The sequence below is a fragment of the Lagenorhynchus albirostris genome, chromosome 21 (genome assembly GCF_949774975.1).
Source record: "Lagenorhynchus albirostris chromosome 21, mLagAlb1.1, whole genome shotgun sequence".
Taxonomy (NCBI): Eukaryota; Metazoa; Chordata; class Mammalia; order Artiodactyla; family Delphinidae; genus Lagenorhynchus; species Lagenorhynchus albirostris.
The window spans coordinates 26,347,805-26,375,454 of NC_083115.1; the positions used below are offsets into that span (position 1 = coordinate 26,347,805).

At 39.3% G+C, this 27,650-nt stretch overlaps 1 protein-coding gene across 1 annotated transcript in view; it reads right to left on the reverse strand.

Moving 5' to 3' along the window:
- The window catches only part of CSMD1 (CUB and Sushi multiple domains 1), a 1,400,820-nt gene that overhangs the window by 813,230 nt on the left and 559,940 nt on the right, over positions 1-27,650 (reverse strand). The window contains exon 5 of the mRNA XM_060136411.1: positions 27,045-27,252. Coding sequence (XP_059992394.1) covers positions 27,045-27,252 — 208 coding nt within the window. The remainder of the gene's footprint in view (positions 1-27,044; positions 27,253-27,650) is intronic.

Here is a 27,650-nt window from a genome sequence, read left to right on the forward strand (position 1 = left end):
ATGCTTGAAGAGCATGAGAACACGTCAGCCTCGTAGCCACGTCGGAACACAGGTGGTGGAAGGACTGAAACTTTGTTCCAACCTAACTTGGTCTAAAATTAAATCACGATTTAAGTGACGGCTACATTTTAAAAGTCTGAATGTTTCTGGTATGACGACATGAATGGGTATTATTGATATATCAAATGATGATTTTGACAATAAAATAACCATCTGAACTTGGTGTGAAAGAATCATACGTACTGTCATTTTAATTCATGGAAGATGAGAAAGGGGGATGTTTGAATGAAATGTTCATCAACGAGAGAACTTCTGGAAAGTTGTCAGACTAGAATGCAGAGCGTGAGGTAATTTTTAAAAAGCAGCTCATTTTATTCAAACAATCTCACCTGGCATTTTGTCACTCAGGAAAAGGTGTTAGTCAACATGGGATTGAGTTATTTGACAAAAATGCCATTTCCCATTTACTGTATTATTCATATCGAGTTACTCAACCAGTAAGTAGCCTGTGTTAGATGCAGCTCTGAAATTAAAGACGTGTTTACACGGGAGGTCTTGAAATTTTCAAACATGTTCGAAAATAATGACTTTTTTTGTGACAGGCAGTGGTCAAATAGGAAGTTGTCAGGTTGTGTGGGTTTTCTCTTACAGAATCACTGCTTGCCCAGAGCACCTGCTAACTTAATCAAGTAGGAAGCCCAGCAGAGTGAAGTGGGTCCTGAACCCTGAAATCTGCTTTGTAAGCACAGATGCACTGCAGTGAAGACAGCAGCCCAGCCCAGGAGAAGATGTCGCTAGTAGCTCATCTGTGACTGAGCAGGAGACTGGAGTCCTGGGTGATGAAGCAGTTCCGGGTCTGCCTGCCACAAGGATGTGGCCATGAGAATCCTCAGGTCTGTGCTTATTGAAGAAGCAGCTGCAAGAAAATTCACCATCGTTGACACTATGGACTCCAGAAATACAATCAAGGACCCTGAGGCCAGAGTTTCATGTTTCGCAATTGAAATGCTGCTGTGGACCCAACCAAACTCTAAGCAAAAAAAAAGGGAGGAAGGAAAACTTCCAGGGAAATTGTCAAGGAAATGCTGGTCCGTTAGCATCAAGTGGACCCTCTACAGGCTTCAGCTTCTCAATTAGCTTTGGGAACGTCCAATAAAACAGGTATTTGTATGTCGCTGTGGTCTGGGCCCAGTTGTGGGAGCTGGCTTTCGGTGGCAGTGAACTGTGTCATCAAAGTATCTCTGAAATCACAAAATGGTAAATACTCTGTTTATGCTGCTTTCAGTCCCACTGGATTTCCTGTCCACGTTCAGCGAGCTGCCGAGCCTTCAGTGTTCAGGACTCTGCTTGTGCTTTTTTCTCTCCAAGTTGTGATTTATATTCGCCTCAGCTCCACCAGGCTCTCCTAGTTTCCACAGGCTGCAGCTGCCAGTTCAGATGTGTTCTGTTTCTAGTAACATTCTGAAAATACAAATGATGACTGTGCCCATTGATTCTGCATAAGATCTTTCTCAGGAATTTTTTTTTTTTTTTGCTCTCTTTATATGCTTTGGGATTTGACGCTTCAAATTACACGTTTAGAACTTTAGATAACCTATTTAGTAAACCAGAACTCCCAAGCTTAGGACTGGATTTTAAATACGAGGCAATCAAATGCAATGAAATATTTTTAAAGAAATAATACCACCATTTTGTGTGGTATTTTTGACTTTTAGGGTAATTTTACTTCTGTTTCTTTGTGTAAACCTCTAGATAATCTTGTTTTATTTTAAAAATAAGAAAAGAGAGGCCGAGAGAAGTGAAAGGGATTAATGCCATGCTCTCACGTTGGAGGTCAATTCTCGTGACTAAATGAATAAATTATTGTACATGCTACCAAAATAAAGGCATTTTCTTATATTCAATAAGGGAAATCATCAAAGTAGAGAGTAGAATTCAACATGGAATTATTTCTCCGACTGGAGCAGGAATTATTTGAACTTCCAGCTCTCTTGTGTATTCACTGCCTAAATTCCCGTAGATGTGATTTTTTTTTAACATTTCCTTGAAGAAAAAATAATCAATTAAATCATATTGACCTGTTTTTCTTGTTTGTTTGTTGTTTGTTTGTTTACAGTACTGGTTACATAAGCGTCTAGCACAACCCAACTTTAGAATTCCAATTTTTTAATACTGTCACTTCTTTCTAAAATTTCACTTACTATTTGCTGAAGTAAAAAGTCAAGTCAGTTGTGTGATTAAGTGACTCAGTGCAATCTCAGATCTTTGTAACCAGTTCGCCTGGATCCTTCTGTCTTTCCTCCCTGGAATGGGTTTTGCCTCTGCCATTCCTTAGGAAGGAATACGGTTCCGAAAGGAAGTGTGATCACACGTTGCCACAGGGCTCTCTTGCATTACTCTTATTGATCAGACATTTATTTTTAATGTATTAATAAGCCATGTATTTAAGGCAGTTCACATTTGATTATAAAAATAGCAATTGATTATAACCAGGGTTAGCAGGGATTTTTCCAGCAGGTTCTTTTAAACACTTCTTGTGGGAATAAACACAGTGTCAGTTAAAATCAAGACACATATATATATTAAATGTCTTGGCAAGTTTTCAGAATCTATCTCATGGAAAAAACTGGCTATTCACACATACATGTTGACATTTATTTCACTGTTACGTGATATAGCAAAGGAAAAAAAAATCCTGCCAAAATATGAAGTAGGAAAACCAGCTAAATGACCGAACTAAAGAACTAGTGGGAAAAAAACAGATAAAAAATAAAACTATTCCCAATGATTAAGTGGAAAAAGCCGGTTAACAATGTTATTGACCATATGATTAACTGTTTATTTTTCTCTTCTAACAGCATATTCTAATGAGATCACAGATAAGAGTTATTTGATGACAAATCTTCTGTTTGCTTTACAGCAGTTAATTCTTTCTTGCAAGCATACTGTATTGGCAGGTGAAACATATGGAAATAAAATTCTAATCAATCCCTGTATTTTGCCTGAAAATATGCAAATTATTACTTTTAATGAAGGTTTCTGCATCCAACCGTGGCTTATGCAGAGCTGTTCGTGGAGCGTGGAGTGAGGGCCCAGCCTGTGTCCTGAACTTGCTTAGAAATTTCTCTCCTGCACCCGGATTTGCATGTCCTTCCAAAGGCCACACTCTGCTTGGTTCTAGAGAGACTGTTTTCAAAAGAATACTTAACTTTTACATATTTACCTATTTTTGTGACCTGTCATACTCTACTAGTGAAGCATATGCATAATATTAAGATTATCTGAAAATATGTGACAATATTCCTGAAGTTGTTTATTTTTCAAAAATAGTATGCATCCCAAACCATTCTTGTATAAGTAGAAATACACTACTGAAAACTACAAAACTCTCGCCTTTCTATAATTTAGAAGGAAAAAAAGTAAAACTGAAAAGGAGAACATTGTATCACTACAGTATTTCTTGATTTTTTTTATTCTTTGATTTCTTGGAAATAAAAATGTGATAGGAAGTGTTCTATCATTTTCCAGGGATAGTGACTATTCTATTGATAAACTCATATACATCAATGAATTTGCCATAATTTGAGATTTAGTAGCTAGTTCCCAGAAATCAGCAATGGTTTTGTACAGACACACACACAACTTTTTGTATGTGTGTCTGTGTATACACAAGCATGAATACATACATTTATTAGCTGAAAGTCCAAAGTCAGAAAATCTTCCATTAATAACTCTTTTTTTAAAAAAATTATAAATGCCTTAGATAATTATTTTCCCTGAGTTTTAATTTAGGAGCCAATCATGCTTTGGGTGTTTCATTTCTCTTCCCCTTCAAGCATTCTCTGATGAGTTGAAAGACACTGAATCAAATATACAGATTTCTTAAGTGGGGGAATTAAATATGTATTTTATTTTTATTTGGGCCAGAGAGTCAAAAGAGTATTACAAATAACAGCATGTAACCACCTATTAAAATGTGGTAATTTTTTTTTTAAGTTTGGGCAATAAAAAAGAAAATGTTTTACAGTATTTATAGATTTAGTCCTCTCAAAATATTTAAATATTTACTTTCATAACTCTTGACAATCCTATTTCTTTTCATGATAATAATAACCCTTGCTCATGATAAACTTTCAGTAACGGGTGAAAAAGCAGTTTAAACTGCTTATAAAACAGGGTGTGTCTTTAAATGTGTTGGCAATTCAGTCATTCATGAACAACTAGGTATAGAATATATAATAAGATAATTAACATATATTGCCAGATTTAAAGTAAAATCAGCCTGATACCCTGTTAGTTTAAATTCTTTAAAATAATATATCAGATTGATCAGCTATTATAATAAAATTATCTTGATTAGATGGAACAAATCTCAACCAACATCTGTTAAGAACCCAGAATTTTCTTTACCTAAAATGTTGATGCTGGACTAATCTGTAGTGTTTAAAATGAGATATGTATTTTAAACTATTTTAAATCTTATTTAGCAAATACATAGCTTCCCATTGAAGTTTATTTCATAACCTTAAAAAAACTACTTTTAATGATTTGAAAATTATGATACATATTTATATGCAACATTATGTGATTGGCTTACTGCCAAATTGTGTCATGATTAAAAATGTAAACTTATAAAGTAGTTTACATAATTGCTGGGAGTAACTTATTGATGAATATAAATGAGTTTGATTAACAGGAGATAACCAAAATCAGAATAACAAAAAGCCCATAAATAATTAATTAAATAAAGACTCTTCTTCCTCCCAAAGGGTATTTTCAAATTCTAACGAGGGGCATGCATACTCCAAATTTGCTCACGACAGTATTATGGCACAGTGGCAAGAATCTTGGTCTCGAAGAAGGGGGATGATCTACACACTTGGCAATCTAGCATTTTATTTAACATCTTTAGCCAAGATTTTTAATTGTAGAATAATGACTGTCTCAGAGTTTTCATGAAGATTCAATATCATATTTTATATATTTATTATAATAGACATAGAATGTGCTTTACAAGATGACTATGATCATTAAATATTGAGGCTTCTGTCATGATGGGCAGGTGAAATTAAGCAACCCAGGAGCTGATAACTAACAACAACTTTTCTGAGAAATTTGTCTTAGAGTCTCTACATTCAAATCCTGTCCAACAGTTTGCCTTTCTTCCTTCAAAAACTAAACATTACCCAGATGTCTTTCTGGTTGTGGCCACGCAGCGATGCCCCAAAACTAGCCCCTGCATCCAGCAAAATCACTCTGCTGAACTCCTACGTGTCTGCTAAACACTCAGCTTCTAGCAGCGGTTTTGTTTACATATGACTAAATACTTCGTCTAAGCCATCCATTCCTTTGCTATTTATTAATATTATTAGATAGAAACAACTATGTGAGAGAAAGGATTGTTGCAAATTTATTTTGTTTTTCCCCTTTGTTATACAGTATGATTTTGGAACTTCAACTGGAAAATGTTTGTAGACATCAATGATGCTCTGTGCCTTTTAGTGACATGAGCTAAATCGGACATTTCCTTTTCTAACCATTAGATGGAACCCATTCACTCCCCCTATAAAAATTCAGTTAAAAACACTTACTAAATCACAGGGGAATGACTATCAGGGCAGGAGGGAGGAGGGAGGCTCTTCAGCCACAGGCTGCCGCTGTGATGTCTTCTCCCGTGTCAGGAGGGTGGCCCGTCCTTTACCTGAAAGAGGCTGCACACCTCATGTGACTTAGGAAAAAGGGTTCCCGGGAATAACACTCCTGTGGCTTCACAGCAGTGCTTAATAGTACTGATTCAGGAAATGTCCAGGAGATGACTGATTGAAAGGCCATGGTTGGCACCCACTTCATAATATGCAAACTAAAAAAAGAGGGAAAATCGTGGCCACACAGTCAGAAGTATTCCCTGATAACGTACTTCCGAAAACTGCTTGCCTATTTTTATTTTTACCTAAAGCCATATTGTTCATATATAAGTTCTAGTTATTGAAGCCCCTTGTTATTTAAATAATAAAACAATACTGTGTTTTCCTTAGCTGCAATATTAATGGAAATGAACCAGCTTCACAGATAGTTGCAGCGTGTTTTACCAATCATTAACATGAAAAATAATGAGAATGAAAGTGGGCGAATTATTGAATATGTACTGATAGAAGTCTACGCTTCACGTGCTAGACATTTTTGCCTGAAACTGGTAAGAACCTAATAGGGAAAACATTAACTATAGGGTAGAAATTCTACAGCAAAGATGCCAACCCGCCACCCTAAAGGAGCAACGACTCGTGCTGATTTGCAGTCACTTATGTACCAGTTTCATGCATACTTTAAACATGATTTTTTGTGATTAAAAATTTATCTTTTTAGGTTACTCTTACCTGTCAGGGTAAATTCATGAAGTTTTCTCATATGGTCAATGCTTCTTTAATTACTAAACCAGAAAAGTAAATATTACCAGGCTGGTAAAGATGCTTAAGTTACTTTCAAGTTGTATATTATTTATTAGCATGAAACACATCAGGGCAAGGTTTTCTACCCTTTCATTTATTAATGCATCTGTTTCTAAGGTCTAGAAAAGCGACTAGCACATGAAAAGTTAATACATATTTGTTGAATAAAGTCAAATTATACTACTAAAAGCTCCTACTGATCTTATCAGTATTATCCATTAAGGGCAAGTAAATCAAGACAGGATTTGCATAAGCAATAATGACATCACTACAATGTACTTTCACTACCACCGTGACCGCCTTCATCAACTGTGGTCAACACGTCCTTGAAAGTCTACTGCTGCAAGATCTTCTATCAACTCCTTTACTCTCCACAAGAACCTGATGAGTCCCTACTCTTAGTGTTGTCTTAAAGATGATGAAAATGTCTCAGGAAACACCTTCTCTGGCAGAAGGGTTTGACGCATTATATCTGCTTTCATGCCGTTGAAGCTCTTCCTAAGACATCCAAATCTCTAATCTCTATACAAACAGATTTCCTATACCCTACATATTCACACTGCATACTTTTTGTCATTGTAAGATAACAATGAATATTTTTGCCCATAAATTGTGTGTCAGTGTTTTGGATTACTTTCTTTGGATAATTTCTAGGACTACTATTTAGGATAAAATGGTATACACATATTTCACGTTCTTGCCAAACTCCTCTCTAAATAGAAAAAATTAACTCCTAGAATAGGGGATTGTTTATGTCATCATATTTTTGAGCCTTTAATAGTCTTATAAAAATCTAATTAAGGGACTTCCCTGTGGTGCAGTGGTTAAGAATCCACCGGCCAATGCAGGGGACACGGGTTTGAGCCCTGGTCCGGGAAGATCCCACATGCCGCAGAGCAACTAAGTCCATGCGTCACAACTACTGAGCCTGCGCTCTAGAGCCCATGAGCCACAACTACTGAAGCGCGCGTGCCTAGAGCCTGTGCTCCGCAGCAAGAGAAGCCACTGCAAGGAGAAGCCCACGCACCGCAACAAAGAGTAGCCCCCGTTCACCGCAACTAGAGAAAGCCCGTGTGCAGCAACGAAGACCCAACACAGCCAAAAATAAACAAATAAATAATTTACCATCGTAAATATTCCAAAATCTGTAATAAATTATTAAAAAAAGCTAATTGGGCAAATATTTTACCTTTACTTTTGTTTTCATTGAAATATGTGGTTAATTAGTGAAGTCATTATATATTACATACTATGAAATAAAATTATCACATATAAACTTAGGTTTATATAAGTTTATTTATAACAAGTTTATATATTAATACATAGATATACAATATGGAGAGAGAGAGAGGAGGAGAGAAAGATGTATTTACACTCTATTTTGTGTGGTTTGTTTATTTCAATTCTTGGATCACTTAACTGTACCCTTGTGAATTTTTTTTCGGGGTCATGTGCAAACCCTTGGACCATTCAATATGGTCAGACTGCATATTTAGTGTTGGAGGCCAGTCACTGCAAACCCTCATATGTAGGGAGAATTCGGAGCCCAAAAAAGACTGGAGGCTGGGCTTCTACGGCAATAAGTGTCCAGTGCAGGTGAGTACTCTTGTGTGAGTGGGAGATGTTCGGTCCATCGACCCTGGTTACAAAGCTAACAATTAGCAGAGTTAACACCGGGACCTGCATCTGATGTGTTCACCACCCAGAACCGATATTCTAAACTATTCAACAAGTGAAACATTTATTTCTGATCTTAAAATGTAACAGCTTATCTTCTTTCTCCAGATTAGAGGGGGATATACAGGCAGGATTTTTACTTCAATTGCCTTCCTTTCTTTTTCTCAGCTTCACTGAGGTATAATTGACTTTCACAGTGAGTTTTATACTTTTGCGTGTTTTCCTTTTACTCACAGCATCCTTCTGTTTCTTCTTGAAGACCTCCTATAACCTTTCTGGTAGGGCCAGTCTAGTGTGATGAACTCCTTCAGCTTTTGTTTGTCTGGAAAATTTGGACTAATTGCTTCCAAGCACTGGTGCAACTCACCTGAATGGATCTCCTTTTAATTCTTTCCTGTTTCATTTGTGTCTCCCAAAATCTCACGCTTTCCCTGCTACTTGGAACACTGTCTTACCCAGACTATTGTCTTTACTACTATCCTTTTCCACTTCACTTCATTCGTGGCTTTTCTCATAATTTCTAGGTATTTGCTTTTTCATATGTTTGTAGATTACAGACTCTATGAAGGCAAGGGCATTGCTCACAGCCTAGAAAAGGTATGTAAAAACTCAAATGGAATGAATTAATCAACGATCTTGGTCTAGGTAGATGGTCTCTCCAGATAGAGAAGAAAACAGAATTAATTTGAGCTACGTTAACCACTTACCTAAATGGTTGAACAGGGACTTGTTTGACCTCAAAGTCCTTACTTGTTTCACTATGTTAAGAAAACTTTCTTTTTATACTATTGTTTAAAAATACTTTTACTTTTAGAGTCTAGATTTATGTCAAAGCCAAATATTACTAGGATTTCTCCAGATACATGCCCAGGAGTGGGACTGCAGGATCATCAAACCATAATTTGAAAGGATACATGCAACCCTATGTTCATAGCAGCACTATTTACAGTAGCCAAGACATGGAAGCAACCTAAATGTCCATCAACAGATGAATGGATAAAGAAGATGTGGTATATTTATACAATGGAATATTACTCACCCATAAAAAAGAATGAAATAATGCAATTTGCAGCAATATGGATGGACCTAGAGATTATCATACTAAGTGAAATAAGCCAGACAGAGAAAGACAAATATCATATGATATTGCTTATATGTGGAATCTGAAAAAAAAAAGGTTCAAATGAACTTATTTCCAAAACATAAATAGACTCACAGACATAGAAAACAAACTTGTGGTTACCAAAGGGTAAGTGGGGAAGAATAAATTAGGAATTTGGGATTAACATATACACACTGCCATATATAAAATATATAACCACTGAGGACCTACTCTGTAGCACAGGGAACTATACTGAATATTTTGTAATAGCCTTTAAGGGAAAAGAATCTGAAAAAATATATATGTGTATGTATAACTGAATCACTTTGCTGTACACCTGAAACTAATGCAACATTGTAAATCAACTGTACTTCAATTAAAAATAAACAAACAAATAATATTTTAGGAAAGAACAACTGGCAAGTACATGGGTTTTGTTCCCAGTCATACTTACACAATAAATATGAAAGTTTTATTAATTGATGGGGCTTCATTACCCACTTTATAGACTCTCTATTGATTTTACACCAAAAGATAAAGCTTACTGAAAAACGGAATGTGTCCCATAAGAGATCAGGGCAAATAATTAAATGCATATCCTCCAAGGAAAGTGACACATAAAAGCACGTTTAGTTTCCAAAGTGTTTAAATATATGATCGTCTTAGTCAAGAGATTTATTTCTCAAAGAGGAGGAGAGCAGTTGATAGAAACTATTGTATCTACTGTGAACAGTTGCTCATGATCTATATGGGCACTTCCTGCCACTCTCGGGTTTAAACAGAGCTCTTAAATACAGATTATGTTCTGCAATATCAAAATGAAAATTTCACATTTCTTGCTATTTTAGTTAATAGCAAGGTAATTATATTAATTGGCCAGTATTTTACATATCACCCAGACTAAAGGTCAATGAATGAATCAGGAAATATGTATTTGAGGGTGTGAGGGTGTGTGTGTTCGTAGGTCTACTGAGAGTGGCTTATAGGGGATTGCAGTCATCTTTGTGTCTGCTTTTTTCCCACTTGTTTTGTTGTTTTCACCCTATTTTCTATGTTACAAAATCCTAAGATGAAACTTCCACAAGTAAACTTATTCTGAGCTCTCAAACTGAAATGATCTATTAAATCCTCTGAGATTACAGTTAATATTCATTACATTTCTTATGATTACTTATCACATTCTACCTATTATAGTAAGTAATTCCTACAAGATGATCCAACTAGATCATGGGTTCCCTGAAGATAAATTATGCCTCATTCCTTTCTGGACAGCCTGTCTGCCATATGTACCCAGCACAGCAACCTAAAATAGAAAATGAAAATAAATCTTGCTGAAGCAAGAAATGTATAAAGGGGTGTGTGTGTGTGTGTGTGTGTGTGTGTGTGTGTGTGTGTGTGTGTGTGTGTGTGTGTGTGTGTGTGTGTGTGTGTGTGTGTGTGTGTGTGTGTGTGTGTGTGTTTCTTCTTCTCTGAATTGTTTTGGGTATCACGCACTTGACTTAAAAAAAATTACTTTGATGGACACTCACAGGTAATCTGCTATTGAATTTCACATTCTCCTGTTCAGAACATCAAATATTTTTACTCTTCTGGGACCCAGGCATAAAGTCCCAGGTTAAATTTTATTTTCAAATTTCATGCTAAAAAATTGAGAGAAATTTGGAAACTTCCCTTTGCTGCTAATGAGAGTATGGTAAATTACCAACTTCCTCTTTTTGCCACAGATGCCTGGAAATTAAAAATTAAATATTAATTTTGGTCTCTACCATTCTATTCATCTCCATTTATAGTTAATTAATTCACTCCTCCTGGCTTTCCTTTTCTATTTCATATTATTATTCTGTGTTTTGCTCAAACAAGGCAATGCAAGTAATTTGTAAACACGGGTTATGGATAAATTCAATAAACAAAAGAATGGTAACGGATCTCTGGATCCATTTCACCCTCATAATGGCACCCAGAGCTTGCGCGGACGTCTGCCTCTTTTGTTCACCTTATACAGTAGCTTCCCCAGAAAACACATAGTACTTGAACAAGTGCTGAATGAGGTGGCTGTAAATTTGAATTTTTATATCAGCCACATCTGTCATCAAACCACTGCGTACTGAGAACCCCCTATGGGAATAACAAAAGGAACGGCAAGATCTGCCCTCAAGAAAAGCCTCCTCTCTAGTGAAGAAACAGTTCATCTCCAGCAAAACTGTGATTATCAGTGGGACAAATCCTGTACCCTGGGACCCCCGGGGGCTGGGGTAAGTTGGTAATCACTGAACATGGAAAACTTCAGCTGCCCCATAACCTCACATGCCCCAAAACACCAACTGTTTGCACACTTCTTTCTTTACTTCAGTCTTTTTTACCTCTCATTTATAAAATGTTTATAATTCATAGATTTATTCAACGGGTATTCTATTTGTACTCTCGGAATCCACCTACCAATAAAGACATTATGGCCAGAAAGTCAAGAATGTGTCCATATTTGTAAATATTTCAATACGCTCAGCAATGCAGCAACGCAATTTGGTAAAGGGTTTGAAAAACATAGATCCTCCTAGGGGCTAATGAACAGAATTAGGCATATTTGTGGGAAAGTAATTATTTGAATGAAAAGTACTGTCTCCTTGCTCACCCTCTTCGCAGTGGTATCGAAATGGCTCTTGCCCAGCTGGGCTCTAATTACCACTAATTAAACGCTCTGATATTGGTATAAAAGATGTATCCCCAGTATATAACATGAGTGTGTTACAGTACTGATGCCTTTAAGGGAAAGCAGCTTCCCTTTTTGGGGACATCCTTTATTTACTGAGGTCTAGTCTACTCTTGATCACCTTCCCAATGCTCCCATTAGCTGTAATGAAAGGAACACAATAAGGGAACGGTGAGTGGATGGGGAATTAGCGTCATAATATGCATTTGATTGCAAACCACAGGTTCCACTACTTTTAAACTGTCTCCTAGAAGCGTGGGCTTTACAGCAATTAGAAGATGAGAAGAAGAAAAATAATATTGTGTAACACCTGGGCCACATGATGTCTTTCCAGATGTACACAGCAGTACGTGGGCAACACAGAGCAACATCACACGGCTCTACTTTACCCATTTAAATACGGTACCCTTGTCCCTCATCAGAGTTTATAACTCCGGTCGGGGTGAATCACACACAGACACAGGTACCGCAAAATCTCAGTAACTGATATTGTGTTTTAGGTCAGGAAATGTAGGACATCTTCTCTTGGAGCAGACTGCAATATCTTCTAACGTGTTCTGAATATTGTGTCAGGGGTGCCAGGCAAGTATTATTTGATTTTGATTGCTACTACAAGGTGCGAGAGAAATATTGATGAAAAGTTGAGGATGGCTACGAAGGCTAAAGGGAGAGAGAGAGCAGGAGACATGGCTGTTAAATTTGCTTTATTTTTTTTTATTTTTTGCAGTACGCGGGCCTCTCACTGTTGTGGCCTCTCCCGTTGTGGAGCACAGGCTCCGGATGCGCAGGCTCAGCGGCCATGGCTCACGGGCCCAGCCGCTCCGCGGCATGTGGGATCTTCCCGGACCGGGGCACGAACCCGCGTCCCCTACATCGGCAGGCGGACTCTCAACCACTGCGCCACCAGGGAAGCCCGAAGCACTACTTTTTTAAAAGATCCTATTAAAGTCTGCGGGGCAAGGTGCTGTCAGAGAGGCCAGATGCCAGTGCACCATACTGCGATGCCTCAGAGGATGGAGAGCAGAGGGAATCATGCACACCTGGAGGAAGATGTTCCGCCTCCCATCTGGGAGAAGCCGATGGTAGGAAAATGGAGAAAGAAGGAAAGAGGAAGGAGCAGCGGGAAGATGCTCTGACAGCAACAGTGACAGTGACCATCATGACCACAGCACTCCCAGGGCCAAGGGCTGAGCCGAGCCCTGAGCATCCTCCGTCCTCTATCCCCACAACCACCTGGGAAATTCCACTTCGCAGGTAAAGAAACGGGCCTTAGAGAGGGGAGCGATCAGCCCAGGAAGACAAAGCTTGATAAATGGTGGGGCTGGGATTCCAGGCCTGCTGACTGAGTAGTTGTTTTCCAATTTGGAATATCTAATTTCAATCGGTTAATACCTTTGGTTATAAGATGATAAAGCTAGACAGAGACACGTTAATATATGTTCCTATAATGGAATATGGCATTAAATAATGACTATAGTTTTTTGAATCCTAGCACCCTTAAATACAATATTATGATTTTTCAAGTAGGTACATTAAGAAAAAAAAATTGCTATAGCCAAGTAGAATACTTTGGTTTTTTTTTTTTTAGTTAAAGAGAAGAAAAATATAACTAGAGCTTGATTTGAACAGGCTGCCAATTTTCTTTCCCAAAAAACCAATGTATTTTCTTGGTTCTGGGCTCAGCATTTATAGCATGTGCCCCCACATATACAAATGTTCGTCCCTGTGTGTTAGACGGCGTACACAAAAAAGAAAGCAAGAGAGAAAGAGAAAACTTGAATCAATGTTTAGAAAATCAGTACTTGATTTCGGGTTTTAGTTTAATTCATGGTTAACTCTGCAAAAATAACACAAATTAGAATCTGGTGATGATGGGCAAGAGGTGGATTATCCAGATTTAGAAATAATAACTGACCTCGCGTGGTTGCTCTGACTGCATTTTTCTTACTGTGTTCATGTTCTTAGCTTTCGAAACAGCATAGCTTTTATGTTACTCAGGTGTGACTTGTCATGAAAGATCACACCATAGATCCTGGACGCCTCCAGATTTCACGGTCAGGAGGGATGGATGTCAAAGGAACCTCCCTGTCCCTTCCCACAGCTGGTGGTAAATTATAAAGTACCAAAGAAGCACCAATGGGTTATACATGAAATTCCTGTTTTATGCTTAGGATATTCCCCCAGCGCGTACAGGGCACATTTGCTGAGAATAAGTGATTTTTCTTGCAGGCATATCTGTTTCCATTCATTAGGGTTACATGTTACACTGTTTTTTCTTTTCCTTTTTAATAGAAAGTAAATATATGCATACCTTCTTGCCTGGTCTAACACACATGTATACACACACACACACACATTTTTGAATGGCACTGCTGCTTAAAAACTACCCACTGCAAATGGTTTAACAGCTAAAGAAAATGTGCACGTCATTTACTTGCTTGCTCTCCCTCTGAATACCGACAGTTTCCCTGTATGGAGTGGTGGCCTCCTAGTACTTGAACCTCTTCACAACACTAATCCGTAGACACACAAAAGCTCTGCAAGGGAGACAGTAGAAATCTCACCTCAGCCTCTGAGAATTACTTCCTCAATGCTGAGATCTTTCCCTGCATCTGTCTGGCCCCCAGATCCTTTTTCTTTTCCAATTCGTCATGCTTTCCTCCTCGGAACATCTCAAACCATTTTGCATAAGCTACAAGATTTTTCTTCTTTACTCACTCTAGCCTAAAAGTTTCCCTGCTTATATTTAAGTCAGATGCTCCTCCGGGGCTCTTCGCTGTCTCTTGAACTTCTGATTCCTTTCCTATTTCCTTCTACCAAGAGCCCCCTCTAAAATTCAGGATCACACAGCTGGGAGCTACAAGCTGAAATGAGCTGGATCCCTCAGCTCATTCTGGACCAGCTGCCTTAGAAGATCTTCCAAAAGCATTTCCATTTTGAACAATCCTGGTACTCTGCAACAGCAAGAGGAAGAGGCGAGTTGGAAAGGCCCCTGAAACTTCCCTTGTTCTAGCTGAGAGCGTCAGGGTTTCTTCGTAAGTCATCCCCACATTTCTAAAAGTTGAGTTCCTTGAAACTCTTCTAGAGCACTGATTAAAATGGAGACTCCTGAACACAGCCCGACACCCCCGAACTTCCCAGCCATGAGTCCTGGACATTTGAATTTCTGATCTGATGTATAGTTGATTTACAATGTTGCGTTAGTTTCTGGTGTACAGCAACGTGATTCAGAGATGTACACATATATAAAATATAAAAAAGAATGTATATATACATATAGACATTCTTTCTATATCTTGTCCATTATGCTTTATTATAGGATACTGACTATAGTTCCCTGTGCTATACAGCAGGATTTTGTTGCTTATCTATTTTATATATGGTAGTTTGTATCTTCTCATCGCAAACTCCCAATTTATCCCTTCCCACCCCCTTTTCCCTCTGGCAATCATAAGTTTGTTTTCTATGTCTGTGAGTCTGTTTCTGTTTTGTAAATAAGTTCATTTGTATCATATTTTAGATTCCACATATAAGTGATACCATACGGTATTTGTCTTTCTCTGACTTACTTCACTTAGTATGATAATCTCTAGGTCCATCCATGTTGCTGCAGGTGGCATTATTTCATTCTTTTTTATGGCTGAGTAGTATTCCATTGTGTATAAACATGGACCATATCTTCTTTATCCATTCATCTGTCGACGGTCATTTAGGTTGTTTCCATGTCTGGCTACTGTAAATAGTGCTGCTATGAATATTGGGGTTCATGTGTCTTTTTGAATTAGAGTTTTCTCCAGATGTATGCCCAGGGGTGGGACTGCAGGATCATATGTTAACTCTATTTTTAGTTTTTTAAGGAATGTCCATACTCTTTTCCATAGTGGCTGCACCAATTTACATTCCCACTGAACAGTGTAGGAGGGTTCCCTTTTTTCCACACCCTCTCCAGCATTTGTGATTTGTAGACTTTTTAGTAAGTTTCAAGCTTAAGTGGAAAGTTGGAATATCTCTGCATTGCCATTTGCAAAGTCCACTGCCAGACTTTTCTGGCTTTCAATAGCTCCATTATTTTCCTTTCTCTTTCTACCCCTGTGATCATACAGTCTTATAAATTCTATGTGTCCTGCTCACAGAAATTTGTAATTGTTTAATATCTCTCATTTCTTCTTTTCCCAATCTAATACATCAAAATCACCTTTATTTTCCTGAAGCAGTGTTTTTCTTATATTAGCAGATATTAGGAATACAATAAACATTTAATCAAGAAACAATAGGGCTTTGCAGATAAGATAATCCATACCATTTTTCTAGATTCCACATATATGCATTAATATACAATATTTGCTTTTCTCTTTCTGACATACTTCACTCTGTATGACAGTCTCTAGGTCCATCCACGCCTCTACAAATGACCCAACTTTGTTCTTTTTTATGGCTGAGAAATATTCCATTGTATATATGTACCACATCTTCTTTATCCATTCCTCTGCTGATGGACATTTAGATTGCTTCCATGACCTGACTATTGTAAATAGTGCTGCAATGAACACTGGGGTGCATGTGTCCTTTTGAATTATGGTTTTCTCTGGGTATATGCCCAGTAGTGGGATTGCTGGGTCATATGGTAGTTCTATTTTTGGCTTTTTTAAGGAATCTCCATACTGTTCTCCATAGTGGCTGTATCAATTTACATTCCCACCAACACTGCAAGAGGGTTCCCTTTTCTCCACACCCTCTCACATATGGATACCAAGGGGGAAGGGGGCTGGGATGAATTGGGATATTGGGATTGACATATATACACTATTGATACTATGTATAAAATAGATAACTAATGTGAACCTACTGTATAGCACAGGGGAATCTACTCAGTGCTCTGTGGTGACCTAAATGGGAAGGAAATCCAAAAAGGAGGGGATATATGTATACGTATAGCTGACTCACTTTGCTGTACAGTGGAAACTAACACAACATTGTAAAGCAACTATACTCCGATAAAAATTTTTAAAAAAAAGAAAAAATAGGGCTTGCCATCAAATATTTTAAGTTATTTCTTATCGTTCTGTGGAAAAAATGGATTGCTTTCGCTCATATCATCGACTATCTCCTGTGCTTTGCCATATCTGTACTTTTCATTTTGCACATCCTGTGTCTAAAATAGCCCCACAAATTTTGTGCCCAGACCCTTTCTGTTCCCTGGGTCTGTGTCAAATCCCAACTTTTCTGTGAAATGTTCTTTGATGACCTCACTGGGTAATAATTTCTCTTTCTTCAAACTTCGCTCTCTTTTATTTATGAGCAATCTCTCTCTGATTGCTCATTTGTCATGTTTCATACACAGCTCGATAATTAGGATGGATAGTTTACTGAGCGTCTCTGTACCACAGACAGTGATAGGTTTCTGACCTATATTTTAATCTTCACCCAGCAAGACAAGTATCATTAACCTCATTTTACAGTCGGGAAACAAAAACTCTGGGAGTTTGAATAACTAATCCAAATTACCCAGCTACAGAGAGGAAAAACACAAATCTTAACCCATAATCTCTCTCACTCCAAGGCCAACTCTCTTTCACCAATCTGAGCTGAATAACTATGGACTTCGCTGACACAGCAGAACAGAAGATTCTGCAGATGGAGAAAAGGGATTGAAGCCATGGCTAGAAGAAACAGCAAGTTGGAATAAAGTCACTATCAGCTTCAAGTGCAAAATGGAATGTAAATGTTGCCAGGGCTCAGATCAGGACAGTACCTGTAATATATCAAGAAAAGCACAGCCTTTCCTGAGCCCACAGTCCCAGGTTTTAATCTATATCCCACCAAAGATGAGCGCTTCATAGTCACATATGTTTGGTGAATTGCAACCTCCTCTAACTGACCTCTGAGCCACGTTGCCCAGTAAGGTATTAAAAGACTGAGAATCTTTGGCAAAGGGACCTGTTTAACTTTTTAGCCCAATGTCCTCCAAAAGAGTTCAAAACAATTTTATTTTCAATGTACAACTATTAATAGACTGGAAACATGCTAATACTGCTGAAAATATTTGGAAGCCACTGAAATACTGTGTTTCTTTCTCTTCTAACCCTCTCTCTCAGTCCCAGCAGTCAGCGCCACAGCTGAGCTGGTTCAGCTAATTAAACTGGAATCTCTGAGGAGTGGCACCCAGGCAGTTCTGATGTGAAGCCCAAATTGGAAACTAAATGCTGAACCCAATCTTTCTGAATCTGCCCCATTTTGCACCAGCAGCCCATTACAAAATTGTAAGATATATTTCAACAAAGACCAGAGAGCTTATGTTATCATACTCTGAAATATAACTACTAAAAAGTTTTCACTTTTCAAGAAAACTTGAAATGATTATTAGTAATAATACTTTTACCTCCACCTATTGAGGTATGATTGTCAAAACTGTATAGGGTTAACATGTACAATATGATGCTTTGATACACATATACACTAAAAACTACAGCCTTTACTGAAATCAAGGTAATTAACATATCCATCATGGTACACAGGTTTTGTTTTGTTTTGTTTTGTTTTGTGGTGAGAACTCTTAAGATCTCTGCTCTTAGCAATGGAAAACACGAGGCTCCTCAAAAAATTAAAAATAGAACTAGCATATGATCCAGCAATCCTAATTCTGGGTATAAGACCAAAAGAAATGAAATCCATATCTCAAAGAGATATCTGCATTCCTGTGCTTGTTGCAACATGATTCACAATGGCCAAGATATGGAACCAACCTAAGTACCCAGCTATGGACAAATGGATAAAGGAAATGTGATACACACACACACACACACACACACACACACACACACACACACACACACACACACACACACACACACACACACACACACACACACACACACACACACACACACACACACACGACTATTACTCAGCCATAATAAAGAAGGAAATCCTACCATTTGTGACAACATGGATGGACCTGGAGGGTATTATACTAAGTGAAATAAGTCAGAGAAAGACAACTATTGCATGATCTTACTTATATGTAGAATCTAAATTAAAAAACCAAGTAGAACTCATATAACCAGATAGTAGAATGGTGGCTGCCAGGGGCTGAGAGTAGGGGAAACAGGGAGATTTGGTCAAAGGGTACAAATGTCCAGTGGTAAGATAAGTTCTGAGGATCCAATATACAGTACGATGACTAGAGTTAATAATACTGTATTGCATACTTGAAACTTAATTAGTTATTATTGCAATTATCTTATTGTCCACTCTCTGCACCACCCACAAACACTCTAGACCCTCACTTCTTGGCCTGGTCCACAGACCAGCGACACCCACATCACCCAGGAACTTGTTGAAATGCAGAATCTCGGTACCTTCCTCAGACCTCCTGAGTCGTAATCTGCATCGAAAGAAGATCCCGGGTGATTCCTACACACAATAAATTTAAGAAGCATTGGACTAGCATATATCACCATTTCAGGCACATGTTACGCCCTTGAAAAAGTTTTCTAAATAGATACATACGTACTTCGGTACAAATTCTATGGTTCTCACACTATATTTTTACTAAGTTGTAGACTTTTAGTAGTATGATGACCTGGGGACTTCCCTGGTGGCGTAGGGGTTAAGAATCTGCGTGCCAATGCAGGGGACACGGGTTGGAACCCCGGTCCAGAAGATCCCAGTGCGTTTTTAAAAGGGAAATTTATTTAAAATTGTTAATTTAAGTGTAATTTTGCTTTCTGGAAAAGACCACATACAAAAAGAGAGAGGTGTGACTATAAAAAAACAAGAACAAAACACAAATATATTGTATTGTGTGAACTGAATTTATATTCCTAAAGGGGAAATTTTTCCCACTGCCTGTAACACTGATAATTTACAGGAAATGTAATCTTCAGTAACATCAGGTAAAGTGGTTGGGCTTTCCTATGACAGGAGAAATATCACAGCAGAGTTGAGGTTTCTGACATGTGGTATCTGCCCTGACTTGGTAAAGAACCACACTCTGGGACGCTCTAATCAGTTCCATCTTTAGGGACCAGGAATGTTTTGTTTTGTTTTCTCTTCGTCATCCCTTGGTCTGGTCTTTTTGCATGTAGTCCTGGTGTAAAATACTACATTTTATCCACAGCTACCACCATTAAATAAATCATATAAATTTCCTATGTTCAAAATATTTATTGATGAACATAGTTTAACTTCATCAACTGTAAATATCTGAAATTCTAAATGCTGATTTCAGCCAAAATGAAAGCTATCTAAGATGACCTACTCTGATGGTATCTCAGACATCTGTGAAGAAATATGGAAATGAGACACTTCTGGGCAATGAAATGGCACCAGGGTACCTACTAAGAAACCCATCACAATCCTTAGGAGGGAGATTGCAGGGCACGGAAGTCTTCACCTGGGGTATATGTTTGCCTGGTCGTGAATTGGGGATAGAGGACGTGGGAGATTGAAAACAGGCAGCAGTTTCTCCTGGCCCATCAGGGACAGCCTCCTTTCCTCCTCAAGGCCAACTTCCAGCAAGAAAGACTCTTCCTTCAGCACCTACTACAGACGGTACATTTCGGGTGAAAACGGAGGGAAATAAGCGCCTTGAGAAGTACACCCGACTGGAAGCTTCTTGAAACACAGCCTGCGTGCTTGGCTCAGCTGCACTGTTTCCAGTGATTCCTTCGCTGCCCGTTGGGATAAAGAGTCCTCAGGCAGCTGGCTGCCAACGGGAGAGGGAGAGAACGGAAAGGGGGTTTGCGTAGGCCTTGTGGACGGGGTGGGGGTGGGGGTCACCTAATCACGTAGGTAACGCAAGTGTCATCTGGACGGTGCGAGGGAAAGAATGTCTCAGACCAGGTTACAAATTCCCCGTTGCACAGACTTGGCTGTGATCAGACAAATTTCCCTATTGAGTCTGGAGGGTTTGGGATGACTGGGGCTGGTCATTATTTTCCCACCACCTCTCATGTAAATGAGTCAAAGTTGTAGATGGGAAGCCTTAACATGTACACTGTTGGCAATGTCTTCACGGTATGCCCCCTTTCAGAAGACTTATAACATCCATTATTGTATTTATACTCACAACTATACGTGACAAGTAAGTTAAGATTTATTACCTTACCTCATACCTAGTAACACAGAAAAAGAAGACTGTAAAAGAAGGGGTCATGATGTCTCCACCGTGGAGTAACAGGACCAGATCTAGACTTGAAGCGGCCTCACGCTTCCCCTGGTGTTCAATGAGGCCAGACAGAATTGCAGTCATTCTGGGATAATACTGGAGTGTAACATACTTCTTTAATTTTTAATAATAAAAATTGTAATAAAAGTATTGTATTTACTTGTATTTTCCTGACTTAAAAACAGTACAGAAATATCATCTTGATATATTTAAATAAAGGAAGAAATATAGCTTGGGGCTGTCTCTGTTTCAGTCCCTGCTCTGCCACCTGGCAGCTGTGTGGTAAGATATTTAACCTTCTCTGAGTTCATTTTTCTCGCCTATAAAATGGGGATAATAGTATCTCAAGTAGTGGCAACTGATTACATTTGCCTGGCACATAGCAATACTTATTGAGTATTATTATTCAGTGTAAGGTTTTCTTAAAGTAATATATTATTCAAAGAAATTTTTAGAGAAAGATATTTTGAGTACAAGAGGGGTTTAGGAAAGGGGCTGTAATATCATCATATTAATTATGGCCTTAGGCCTCTGCACAGTATATAGAGGTTCAAGAAAAGTAGAAATTCATATACTGTTGTATACATATATATACACACATACACACCTACGATATTTGTTTATGTTATGCTCGCTCCACAGAAAATGCTGAGGTGCGAACATTCCAATAGGTTTGTGCAACGTAATTATTAAATTTAAATTTAAAACGGAAAACATAAAAGAAAGGAAACCAATTATTTCAGTTGGTGGTCACGGGGCCATGCTTTCTGGCCCCGTCCTCCTCAGGCCTGAAAAACGCTATCATCTTTCAAAAAGAGTGTGACCAGACTGTACTGTTAACGTGAGGGGGGTGAAGGGTACGGAAACAGAAAAACTGGAAACAGTCGCCCCGCGGAGGTGGCGGAAGAGACGGAATTCGGGGCCGTGCAGGCCCCTGGACTGAGTTCTGGAGCAGAAAAAGGGCAGCTGGGAAAATTCAGATCAGGTCTGTAAGTTAGTCAGCACCAGTGTTAATTTCTTGGTTTCCACGACGACGCTGACGACGCTAGGGCTGTAGAAGACCTGATTGTTAAGGGAAGCTGGGCTGGGTGATATACCAACTCTCTGGGCTGGTTTTACAAGTTCTCTGTGAAATGATTTTAAAATGAATAGTTAACAAAATGAGGAGCGAGCGGAAGGGGTTTCCTTTCTTGTACCCTGGGTAGGTGAACAGAAGGACTGATTTCAGGGCGTCTCTGCTCTGTGTGTGCCTCAATAATCCGTCCTCATTAGAAATGAAATATACACCAAGTCAGTTATCAATTAAGTGACAAGCTAGATAAACATCATAGATGTTAACTGACCCTTCAAGGGTTCTTTGAAGCTCACTCAGCTTCGCCAGTTCCTTTGAAGTTCTGTTTTGGCTTCAGCAAGTCACTGATCAGATTGGTTTAATGGTGAAGTTGTGCCTGGTTAATGGGAACAAAATAAAGTGTAGTTACAAAACGACTTTTTGCTCTCTTATATGTAATCTTGCATCACCCAGACAGGCAAAGGGGTAGAGTCATGTTGGTTAGTGAATGACTGAACTTGAGCCTTAAAAAATATCATAAAGTAACAGATTTTCTATTGCTATAAGAAGTCAGCTCTAATCTAAATCAGCCAAGAAGCATTCTTGCATTGATGATCCCTGAGGTTTTCCAGGGAGGCAGATATATAACTGTCTGCCCCACTGGTGGTACTTCTTCGAATGTTCTACCATCCATATGTCAATTTAACGTTGGTTAAATTGGGCCACGTGGGCCTTCCCTGTGGAGGCTGGTTCCTGAACAAGCGTGCAAGAGACACAAACGTGCTATGGTGAAGACAGGGGTGCATTCAGTGGGGCAAAGTGAGGGGTGCTTGCCGGGCAGAGGAGAAGGCCAGACTGGAGGGCAAGGTGGGCCAAGCTCTGAAAAGCCTTGAATGACATGCTAAGGCCTTCGGGTTTTATTCCGATGGCCCATGGCTCCGTCACTGAAGGTTTTTAAGAAACTGATGCATTTAAGTAAGTTTTGGGGCATATTTTAAACGCACTTATTAGCCCTTGTTTTCTTTCCTTCTCTACCCTATACACACACTCCCTGCTATGAAATGGGGTAGATAATTATTCCCAAATATGAGTGCATGTTTTGAAGACAGCAAATGCTCTCTTCCTCGTTTCTCGTCAAGACTCTGTGACGTTCTTAGGAACATCCCTTTAACCATCATATCTTAATTTAGAAACCTTAGTAACTTAACTCTGAAATAAAATCAATTTTCTGCCTTCTTGATACTTCCGGAATTAGGAGTTAGATGCTACCCCATCAAATCACTTCAGAAAGTAAGAACGTGTGGCTAGCTTTACTGTTAACCAGGTTTTTAACTGCAGGAAAAAACCGTAATTACTGGACCACGTTGCAAAGACAACTAGGCATGACAGCTCTCTCTTAAAGGAGGGTACTGATAAGAGGCCAACCTATCTAAAATTAGAACCTGATGAGTTAAAAACAAATTCAGCCTCATCTGATGTACACAGAGTCGATTAGGCTTAAGTGATGACACCCCGGCCACGTTTAATACATGGATAATTTTGGGACTTTACATCATCCACCGCTTTTAGACTGCCTCTGCTGTAGCCATGGCAACCCTTACATAAAACATAGCTGAGTTGGTAATTTTACTCCAAATGAAATGAAAATAAGGCTAATCCTATTATTGTTCTTAACAATTTCCCAAGTAGCTTCTTCTCAGAGTGCCCTTGCTTGTATAGTCCGTCTTTTAAAAATAGATTATTGGAAAATCATATGTGTGTGTGCACTCTCTCTACTCACAGCCGTTAGCACTGTCCTACTGCCGCTGCCGTGTAACCTTGTGCCTGAAAGGAGGTGTATCCACTTAGTATTTTTCTTGCAATTCGGGGATGGGTAAATCTTTTAAATGTACCAGTTTAGACCATGAAACATTTCAGAGGCAGTCACTTGAAAGTTATGGTTAAATAATAGTCTTGAAGATAAGCCCTATTATGCATTTGTATAAATCTGAGAAGGGAACTCAAGTGATCCTGTTTTGTATTGTAAATGTGCCCGTGTGTGTTTCAGTACTGATTTAGGAAAACCATCTTTTCCTTTTCTGCCTCCACTGAAGAGCCTTCTGTTGAATAGGGGTACTCTGCCATGTCAGGATCTTTCTCTTTATAATTGTGATAAACACTCAGTGTCATCCCTGATATTGTCCCTGTTGTCCCTGACTTTCCTGATGCAGCGTGTGTGCTAAATGGTTTCTCAAGTGGCCCATCTCCCCTACGGTGGTTGTCTGCCCAAGGCTTTAGGACCCAAAGTGCAGTCCTGAAACAGAGAAAAGGGAACTTCCTGACAGGCCATTAAGCTCAGACCTGGGTTCTTCCATTGGGGGGACGGTCTTACAGTAAAAAGGAAACATAGTTTGGGTTCAGGGGCCTGCAGATCCAGCTGCAGCTCTACCAACGCTCCCTCAGCTTTGCCATCTCTTACCCTTTGTGCCTCTCAGTCATCAGGAGAATATAATGATCAGTACAACTCTCTGTCTGATAATGGCTGTCGAAACAGAGAAATCATGATGAACCAACAGGTAACCCAGTTTATCAGACCAGAAGGCACCCAGGGTCAAAGTCCCACGGACAGCTTTTCCATCAACTACCCAATTCTTCCCAACTGCTGCTGGATCATTGATCTTGGTATCCTGGCAAATACGGGGAGATTTCAGACAGCCGGAAAACGTCTTCCAGTCTGAATCCAAACACCAGGAAGACACAGGGCCATTTCTCTGGCTGCCACGACAATATTCTCTATGTCACGATTGTGAGTCGTTGCTATCAGGCCCCGCAGGTTGCCGTGGCCTCACCTGGCATTTCCGACAGGTGGCAATTTTAGCAGATTCAAGACCCCGTCCGAGCACATTTTTCTGAGTCTGGTATTGAAGTTGGAGGGGACCCGTGTCGGGGGAAAGGACCGATGGAGATAAAACAGAGGGGAGGAGAGGACGCAAAAGAAACCAGCGGGGATGAGAAAAGAAGAAACAGGCAAAACCAAGTCAAGTAACATTGTCTCACTCCTGGGGACCGCTTACTGAAGACAGTGAACTGAAGGAGGTCTCCCTGCTCAAGGCGGTCACGTGGTGTGGGAATGCGCCGCGAGGCCTCCTGCGAGGATCTGCGCCACTGGGACTGGCATCTCTGTTCAGCATTCCTATTTTTCTTTCAGACTTGGATATGGACATCTGAGTTTCCTTTCCTACATAAACGGCATTTGTTTGGCGAAAGCCAACCTTGACTGTGGAGTCTACAATCATCCTCCGATATGCCTACTTTTTTCCTCTCCCCCAGCCCGACACCTCACCATCCAGGTGACGCCCATCATGTCTAGAATCTCTCACAAATAAGGCCTTTACCATGAGTCCCTGAGTTTCTGAGAAACCCTCACCATGTAGTTTTGCATGGCAATGATTTTCTGGAAACCAAAACAAGGTGACTTTAGAGCTAGGAGGGTGTTGCATCACTGAATCTCCTACAGTGATACACAGAGAAAGGCACTCAGTAGATGTTGAATGAATTAATTCAAAAGCTCATTTAGGATAGCCCCTTTTTATACAAGCAGTTAAATGATCTGTCCAAGGTCACAAGGAAGGTTTGGGGCAGAACTTGGAGCAAAATCCAGGACATTCAGCTTTCATTTTGGTATCTGTTTCCACTAACTCTGATGTTACAAAAAGGTAGATAGATAATAACATAAACCAATCCTTGAGTCTTTAAATTGTATAACGTGAAATAAGCAAAAGGGTAAGCTTGCCTGATCTAAAAGGATTGCTCAGATCAATGAAATGAAAAACAAAGATCACAGAGGCAGTGGTTACTTTTCTTTTAACTGAAGTAGCATTTAACATAAGAACAATAAAACTAACGAAAGGAAATGACTTAAACTATAAATATGAATCCTCTGCTTTGAGTTTTGAGTCTTGGAAAATAAAATTCAACGTTGCTAATTGGTTTAAAACGTAAAACAGTTTATGACATTTGTCAGGTTTGATATTTTTATCCTTCAGTCTCTGTACTGAAATACAGACTTAAACCTATAGAGATATTCAGAATCATTCATTTCATCTCCTCCACCAATGCATAAACAGCCAACATTTCCTCTATCCCAACTTAATTTGAACATACATATTGTCAAGTTTCCTTACCGTTCAAGACCTGAAATAGATAACAGCTGCAGTTTTTAAAATGCTAAGAAATTGAAAAAATAAAACAAAAAAAACCCAGTTCAACCCGTAACAAACGACATCATTTAAAGTATACCTTAAGTCTTTAACCATTTATTCTTCGAATTCTCCCTTTTCAGTTGTACTTATAGACACACCTAGAGCTGCTCTCACACAAGAAACACCATACACCAGAGACTGTAATGGATCTGACCAGGTTTTCTTCTGTTGCCACTAGCGCACACACCAGAGAACTGATCATCAGATGACTGGCATTATCTACGTATCAGATTAGTATTTACGGTTTGCCTGTGACCCTCATAGGTGCAGCATCTCCAGGGAGGAAAAGACATACACAATCACACATCTGCAGCAGAGGCGACAAACGGTTGGTGACGTGACATTTTTAAATCTCCCCTGTCTAAAAATATCTGTTTACACTGAATCAGCTCCAGACCAAATCCAAAACTAGCTTAGCTCACTTAGCTGCCATCTTCTGTGTTGCTTTATAAGAATCCAAGATGAGACATGATACATTCCAGTGCCCAAGGCCAGATAACAGCTCCAAATACCAGCACAAAGACATCTTAGAAACTTGGAAATCAGTCACGATATAGATGACATTTTAGCAGCCAACAGCGGAAGGAAAGAACACAACTTTGTCAAGTCTGTTGTGGGAAATGGGAAGGACATTTCTTGTCCAGTACTCACCATATGGAGGGCGCTTCTGTCCCGCTGATCTCTAAGAAGTCATATCCTTCTTCGAGCTGAAAGTCAGTGAAGACTAAAGCAATGGTGTCCCCGGGTTCTGCGAGGATGGTCCACGTACAGTCGGCGTTGTTCTCGTACTCTGAAGGGAAGTAGGGGCTGGAGATGCTGCCGCTCGTCCCCCGTAAGGTCCCTCCGCAGGCCCCCTCAGCTGCACAGGACAGAAACAAAGAAAGCGTACTTGAAAATGGCCTCGTACACAAGCACCTCCACAAAGTGTCACGCTCGATCAGTGACACATATTTTCTGAACCCCAAAGAGCGACACACAACCTGACAAAGGGTTTCTCCTGGTTTGTTAGTTTAGTTCCACAGAAAGACTTCAAACGTGCGGTTACTATACACCTGACATTCACAGACAGCTGAATCGTATTTTCAAAGGTTTTCTCTGCATCTTGGAAGACGGAAGTAAGTTGTGAGTCTTAACAGTATGTGGCCATCATTTCTTCCTTTTCTGAGAGCTGGCTTGAAAATACAGGGATCTTAAGCAGTTGCCCTAATCTTTATGTCCTGTAGAGTTTGGAATGTGCACTTGGTTTTGAATTTCAGA